This window comes from Geotrypetes seraphini, chromosome 5 (assembly GCF_902459505.1).
Source record: "Geotrypetes seraphini chromosome 5, aGeoSer1.1, whole genome shotgun sequence".
NCBI lineage: Eukaryota > Metazoa > Chordata > Amphibia > Gymnophiona > Dermophiidae > Geotrypetes > Geotrypetes seraphini.
In genome coordinates this window covers 90,696,136-90,704,394 of record NC_047088.1, presented here as the reverse complement: position 1 = coordinate 90,704,394, position 8,259 = coordinate 90,696,136, and the positions used below count along the sequence as shown (strand labels likewise).

Here is an 8,259-nt window from a genome sequence, read left to right as displayed (position 1 = left end):
CACTGGAATGGGAAGGAGAGAAGAGAGATGCTAGACCACAGAATGGAAGGGAAGGAGGGAAGAGAGAGATGCCAGATTGCAGAAAGGAGAGGAGAGAGATGTTAGATCTCGGGAAGAGGGAGGGAAGGAGAGATAGATTCAAGACCATGGGAGAGGAGAGAGATTCCAGGCTATGGGAAGGAGAGGAGAAAGATGCCAGACCATATGAGGGGGACAAGGGAAGACAGAGATGGAATGAGATGGTGCATAGAGATGGAGGGGAAGGGGAGACAGAGGGAGGAGATGGTACACAGTAATGGGTGCAGCAGGGAAGAGATAAGAATAATGCTTCTTATGGATAATGGGAGGAGGGGAGAAGAAAGAGGGATGAGATGGTACACATGTATAGATGGAAAGGGAAGGCATGGAAAAATAGATTTTGAGAAGAAAGCAGAAAAATGGAAGAAAGTTGAATGTTAAAAGTTAATGCTAAAGATGGATGTGCACTTCTCCCTCCCCATTCGCGGTTTCCCTACTCGCAATTTCACATAATCATGATTTTTTTGGGGGGGGAGGAGGGGAAAATCCCCCATATTTTTGTCTTCTCCCTGGCATCCTGGCCTTACTTGGTGGTCTAGCTGGTTTTCGGGGCAGGAGAAATCTTCCTACGCTCCTGCCCCATGCAGATAGCCATTAGGAAATGGCTGTGGGGAGTTCCCTTAGTCTCTCGAGAGACTACGGGAACTCCCCACAGCCATTTCTTAATGGCTATCTGCACAGGGCAGGAGCGTAGGAAGATCACTCCTGCTCCAAAAACCAGCTAGACCACCAGGTAAGGCCGGGATGCCAGGGTAAGGCGGAAGGGAGGCGGGGGTGGGTCAGAGCCGGATATGCGCGGTTTTTCGCCATTTGCAGTCCGGCTCTGCCCCTATCCCCCGCGAATAATGAGGGAGAAGTGTATATATGAAAATAGACTGACTCCTATAAAGCTAAAGTCTCTAGAGAATGATCAAATTTTTGTAATACGCTCAGAGATATGAAACTCCGATGGGGAGCGACAACACCCCCTTAGCAAGAGTTCACCGTCCAGTCATTGTGTTTTGATATATGATCAATCTCTGAGACTAGATATTTGATTTTAACTATATCATGATTTTAACTATATATAGTTAAAATCAAATATCTAGTCTCAGAGATTGATCATATATCAAAACACGACTGGACGGTGAACTCTTGCTAAGGGGGTGTTGTCGCTCCCCATCGGAGTTTCATATCTCTGAGCGTATTACAAAAATTTGATCATTCTCTAGAGACTTTAGCTTTATAGGAGTCGGTCTATTTTCATATATAATTTGCATACTTTACTGATCTCCCCTATTTGAGCCTAAGTACCCTGATTGTTCCAAAAGATGGACGTATGGCAGAAAGTGAAGGAGAGAAAAACAGCAAATGGATAAGGTGGCCCTGGAAACACAGTTAAGATCACAGACAGAAGGAAGTGCAGCCAGAGACTGGGAAAGATAGTATGAAAACCAAAATCATCAGAAAACAAAGGTAGGGGAAATGATTTTATTTTCAATTTAGTGATTGAATTGTGCCAATTTGGGGAATTTACATCTGCTGTCTATATTTTGCACTGTTGAGGAAGAAATTCCTTTATTTCTATTTCTCTGGGGTTGTACTACATGCAGAGTATTGACTCTTAGGGCTTCATTTATATATATATTAGTACTTTTAGTTTGTGGTCCCGTATTTGCATAGGGGCTATCTGTGTTCTGGTAGGAATGAATGTTGAGAAGCATACATACAGTGTACTTTGTGTAGTTTAATTTTGTGGTTAACCATTATGTATTGTTAAGAAGATTATATTGTGTGTATATATGAAAAATTAATGGAAAAAATGGTATTACAATTAGTACTATTATGGGGCGGGGTCTGGGAGCGGAGCTTGTGGCCCCCCCAACAAAAAAGTGTTCCGCGGCCTATGCCTCAGGGCTCGGTCTTGGGACCTCTTCTTTTCACCATCTACACTTCCTCTCTTGGTGCTCTAATCTCCTTCCATGGCTTCTAGTACCATCTCCATGCTGACGACTCACAAATCTACCTCACTACACCTGAAATTTCTATGGGAATCCAGACCCCAGTCTCAGCCTGCCTGTCTGACATTGCTACCTGGATGTCTCGCCGCCATCTAAAATTAAACATGGCCAAGACTGAACTCCTTATCTTTCCTCCATTTTCTATTTCAGTAGATAACACTCTCATCCTCCTTGTCTCATCAGCTCGCAATCTCAGGGTCATCTTTGACTCATCTTTCTCCTTCTCTTTGCATATCCAACAGACCACCAAAACTTGTTGCTTCTTTCTATACAACGTTGCTAAAATATGGACTTTCCTTTCTGAACACGTGCTCCGTCTCTGGTGGAATTCAAGTCCAGGCAGAAGGTCCACTTTTTCAATACTGCATTTAATTCTTAACCCTACCAATTTCTAAAGCACCACATCTGTTTGTCATTCCCTCTGGAGCCCCCTACCCTCTCTTCCTCTTCTCCCTTTGTATTTTCCTACATGAACAGCATATATTGAGCCACCATTTTTGTCCAGTGTGTCTTTCATAATTAGATTGTAAGCTCTTTCAAGCAGGGACCATCTCTTATATGTTTAATGTGCAGCGCTGCATGTATACGATAGCACTATAGAAATAATAAATAGTAGTAATGTTCCCAATAAAAATGCTTTTTCACACAAACAAAGTAGTTACATATAATATGTAGTACATCTATTCTGTTTATTTCTTTCTCTTTATCCTACTCTGTTGATGCAATTACAGACCTATTTGCCTAATCCTGGGCCTATCGTTTTTGTTAGGATGGATTAGCTATCATGTTTCTAGAAGATACTGCAAACAGGGCAGGATTAAAGCATAGGCAAACTAGGCATGGGCCTAGGGCCCAAATATTTAGGAGGGACCCTCTCAAATCACAGGGCAGAATTTTGCCCTGATACATTAGATGATGCCACAGAGAAGAGAATCGGGAGGGCGCAGAGCCATTGTTCACCACAGAGGTCTTATTCTTCTTCACTCTCTGTGTACTGCCTTCTAGTCAGCAGGGGGAGCCAGCGAGCAAAGCCTCTTATCCGCTGTGTCCTCCTCTGCCAGTTTCCCTCTGTAGTCAGAATCATGCAAGGCTCCATTTGTGGGAGCTTTCAAATATATTTAAATACAATGAGGGGCCCCAACATACCTGTTTGCTTAGGGCCCAACAAAGAGTTAATCCTGCCCTGACTGCAAAGCCTTGCTGTCTTTTCTACCTGCCTTTGAGGAAGGAGTGTTAGGAGCCCAAACAGTCCTGAAACACAGAAGAGGCACAATTAATTTTACAATTAAAAAAAAAAATTTTGGGGGGGTGGGGGGGGGGGGGAAAAGTGATGGGAAATGGTAGAAGGAAGAGCAATAGGAAATGACTGGAGAGAGGACAGGACTGATAATTAATGGGGAAAGGAGAATATAGAGATGGAGAATGGAGGTATAGGGGAGTGTCAGGATTCTTTCCAGTCATGCAATGGAGTTCCTTTCTGTGTATTAATTTATTTTTTTTAGTCTGTGAATCGCTCAGTTCTGCTAGTCAGTTGTTGTGGTATATCAAATTGTGACTAAATAAATAAATAGACATGGGGGAAGGAAAGAGTGGGAAGAGGCATAGCGAGGATGAAAGGCACCCGGGGCGGTGGTGTCCCTCCACTGCTCTCCTCTGCTCCTCCCCCACTCCTCCCTGCTGCTAGTGTGTCCCCACTTCTCCGTACCTCTAGTTGTTCACCTCTGTAAGCAACAAGAACTTCTGTCGTCTCTCCCGCTGACATCGATTCCTATGCGTGGCACCCGGAAGTGACATTAGCAGGAGAGTTGCTGCCATCATGAGGCGCACGATAAAGTTGCTGTTTGGGGCGCACGCATGGCAAGGGGAGGAGTAGGAAGAGGCAGGGGCGGAGAGGAGGAGGAGTGCCGGTGCCCATACCAACATAGCTCCAGGGGTGACTCCCCTCCCCTTACTTACGCAACTGAGAAGAGATAAGGGATTGGTGAGATGAATGAGAGGAGGATCACAAGGAGTGGATCGGCTGTCTTCTTCATGCTAATAGGATTTTGCTCTGTTTCTCTGCTACAGGGTAACTACACCTGGGTGCCAATGTTTGGGCAGAGTGTGAGGCTGCAGCCGGTTCTCCTACAGAGTCTTTCTGAGTTGGAACGAGCCCAGCTACAGAGTGTTGCTTGTCACAGACTGCAAGCCAAAAACCTGAGCTGGGATATCAGAATCCCTAAAGGTAAGTGAGACTTCATCTAAAGGTCTTCACGTTCAGCAAGCTTAGTGCTCCCTAACAGCAAGCAGAAGTTCACAGGTGAACACTACGCTCCGGTGTATAATAAATATCTCAGAAGGAAGAATTCCATGTTACCAAGCTGGGGCACTGAGATCAGTATCTGTTGCCCAGTGTTTCTTGTCTATAGCCCAGTCCCATTTATTTTCAGTGCCTCTTGAGTTCTCGTAGGATCAGATTCTAGAGTGATACCTCAGCGGCTACCTTTTCCTATTTAGGAAAAAAATGTTCTTGTTTTCAGCCATAAAATATGTGTTGCCATATTGGTTCCAGAAAAAAGGGATAAGCCAAAAAAGAATTATTCTTAGAAGCTATTGTATTTTAGTTTGATAGCTTTCAAATGTCCTTTTTTAGTGAAAAATGTTGTTATCATGTTCCCCTGTATTCTTGTTAATGTGTTTCTGATTACAGAGGCATTCAATGAGGAATTAAAACATCTTCTGTTTTCGTCTAACCAAATTCCCTCTTAAAAGCTTCAAAAATTAGTTTGTGGTATGGCTAAATGCCTAATCCTGCTCACAGGATCAGGGCAAATGATGGGATATGACAATCGTTTTTACTAGAGAATGACATGGGGACAAATTTGTCCCTGTCCCCGTGGGATCTCAATATCCCCGTCCCATGAGTTCTGTCCCTGTCCTTGTCCCATTCCTGCAAGCTCCGCCTTAACCGCACAAGCCTCGAACACATAATTTTAAAGTGTTCGAGGCTTGTGCAGATGAGGACAGAGCTTGTGGGGATGGGACAGGAAATTGAGATCCCACAGGGACGGAGACAAATTTGGCCCTGTTTAACATCTAAAATCTCACAAGTTAAAGATACAGGGTATCATGGTTGCAAGCCTCATCATGTGTGATCCCCAAGATGTTATTGGGTCAGTGCTAAAGCCTGAGCTCTAACATTTACTGTACATGAATGTTACACACATAAGAGCCCGATATTTAGTTCTATTTAGATGGCTGGGAACAGCTCTTGGCTATCTAAATAACACATAGCCAGCAGTCTGCTGATATTCAGCGGAGATAGCCAGCTATCTCATGCTGAATATCCTGGCCTCCGGATTGTCATGCGACATAGCCGGTCACTGCCGATATTCAGTGGCTGGCCAGCTAGGTTCAGTGGCCAAAGACAACCACCTAAAAGGGTGGTATATCTTTGGCTGCAGAGACTTAGCCATCTAACTGCTGAATATTGGCATAGCCAGCTATGTTCTGGCTGGCCAAAATAGACCAGAAATTCAATGCCAGTGGCCAGATACAGCACTGGCATTGAATTTATGATATCGCTAAAGACCGTGGGAGACCATTGGTGATCTCCCGTGGTCTGAATATGAGGGTTCATAGACAAAAGCGCGTGACGACAAAGGCGCGCCGACAACCCAGCGCAGACAACTCCGATGGGTGGTGTTGTTGGGGAACCCCCCCCCACTTTACTTAACAGAGATCGCGCCGGCGTTGTGGGGGGTTTGGGGGGTTGTAATCCCCCTCATTTACTGGAAACTTAACTTTTTCCCTCTTTTTTAAGGAAAAAGTGAAATTTTCAGTATAATGTGGAGGGTTACAACCCCCCAAACCCCTCACAATGCTGGTGCGATCTCTGTTAAGTAAAGTAGGGGGGGTTCCCCCCCCCACACCCCCTGTCAGAGCCCTTTAAAATACTGTTTTTCTTTGGCGCGCTTCCGCCTTGTGCTCAGTTGTCTGCGCTGGGTTGTCGTCACGCCTTTGTCATCGCGTGCTTTTGACCTGTCACCGAATATGAGCCAGATAAATGTTTAAATATTAGCATTTATGTACTTATGTTTGCACTTGTGTATATATTTGCTAGAATGCTGCCTAAACGCTATTTTGCAACTACTTACTTAACTTACGTAGCACATATTTGCAAGGGGGGCATACATGGAGCAGGGCTCCCAATTATGCACATAACTTACCCCTTCTCTTACGAACACATAGCGCGGGTTTTAGCGCCAGTTGCGGTGGTAACTATTCCGACGTTCATAAAAATTCTATGAGCATTGGAGCAGTTACCACCACTGCCGGCACTAAAACCCGTGTTATGCGTTTGTAAAAGAGGGGGTTAGAGAATAATGTAAGCATTGCTACCTCTAAGGACTGAGTTCATGTGAACAAAAATGTGGGGGGGGCGGGGGGGGGGGGTTTGCGAGCAAAGGGCTGAGTTGATGAGAGCACAAATTTTCTGTTACATTACCCTGATGGTATTATACACACTATACATTACAAATATAAATTAAAAAAAATGGAAAATAAGATTATATTTTATTGAAAGGACTTAAAACATTTTTTCTGTTAGCTCTCAGAGGCCATCACCTCTTTCCCTGGGTTAGGACAGTAGCTGACAGTTGGTCAAAAATGTATTAAAATTAGTTCAATGAAAAGATATCATCTTTCTATTTTCTATTTATATTTAGTAACCTTTATAAACACAGATACCACACTACTTTATCCTGAATTATAAATACAATTATTTTTCTACCTTTGTTTTCTGGCCATTTACTTCTCTGGTTTCTGCTCTCCTCCATCTTAAGTCTATTTCCAGGATTTTTCTTTCCTCCTTTTGTTTTTGGCTTTCTTCAATTTATTTTTCTACCTCTATGTCCATATTTAACTCATTCTTACTATCTAGTCTTCAAGTTCCCTCTCTTTTATGGTCCACCAGCAGCTTTCCATCTCTTTCCATCACCCTGACTCTCCACTTTTACTTCCCTTTATTCCCAGTCTTTTGCACTGCCCTCTTTCTCTCCCCCTTCTATACAGTGTGTCCCCCCCCTATATCTGTCCTTTCTTTCCCCTTCCATCATTATCTCCCTCCTTTTTGTTTCTCCCCCACCAAATAGCTGCTCATTTCTCTCTTATTCCATCCAAGCTTCTGTCTCCCTCCTTCTATACAGCTTATCCTCCCCTCCCTTTTCCATCCAGCATATCCCCTCTCCCCTTCCATCAATATTTCCCTCCTTTGTACCTCTCCTCTTCCATAATCTGCCCCGCCTCTCTTCCCCTCACCTTCTATCCAGCATCTCCCATTTCACTTCCCCATTCTATCATTTCCCTCTTCTCTGTATCCCACCCTCAACATCTCCCCTGCTCTATCTAGAATCTGTCTTCCCACTTCTATACAAAATCTGCTCCCTCTCTCCCCCCACTTCAACCCATTTCCACCAGCTTCTGCCCCCCTCTCTCTCCTCCAGTATCTACCCCTCTCACCCCCATCCCTCTTCCACTAGTGTCTGCCCACACTCCATTTCATCAGTATCTTCTCCCTTCTTGCCCAACCCAAATCCACCAGCATCTATCCCCTAGCATCCCAACCACTGCTGCTACTTTCCCGATGCAGCAACAGCAGCGGCAAACTGAAACAAACCAATCTGCAGCTGCCGACTCTGCCCCGGAACAAGAAGTGACATTGGAGAGGGCGGGCCGGCAGTCATGGGTATGTATGGGAAGGTCCTGCAGCTGGCTTGTTTTAGTTTGCTGCTGCTGCTACTTTGGGAAAGCAGCAGCAGCTGCTGCACAAGGTGGGGGTTGATACCGCAGGGAAAGGATTCTGATCCCGATGCCACCAGCTATGAGGTGGGGCTGCATAGCCTCCTGATCAAAGGTGTGCAGCCGCGCAGCTTAGATAGAACATTGACTGTAAGTTGTGTGGGAATCTGCAGTACTTAGACACTAACATACCAGCTCTATGGCTGGCATAAGTGTTCATGCCTAAATGTTAAGCACATATATATCTTCTTATGGTAATAAATGCCTACTTTCCTTTATAGAACAGGCTGCTATTATGCATTCTCAGGTCACTTAATTGTAAGCACCATGTTATACAAATTACCCATTAAAGGATATGAGAACACAGTTTATGGCCATATATCATACTATGCTTGTTCAGGTT

The 8,259-nt window shown here is 44.4% G+C and overlaps 1 protein-coding gene across 1 annotated transcript in view; it reads left to right on the top strand.

The window, feature by feature from the left end:
* The first annotated feature begins 1,507 nt into the window (after positions 1–1,507).
* LOC117360476 (rho GTPase-activating protein 6-like) overlaps positions 1,508–8,259 on the top strand; it is a 148,092-nt gene continuing 141,340 nt past the window's right edge. The window contains exons 1-2 of the mRNA XM_033944263.1: positions 1,508–1,533; positions 4,146–4,302. Coding sequence (XP_033800154.1) covers positions 4,167–4,302 — 136 coding nt within the window. The 5' untranslated portion in view covers positions 1,508–1,533; positions 4,146–4,166. The remainder of the gene's footprint in view (positions 1,534–4,145; positions 4,303–8,259) is intronic.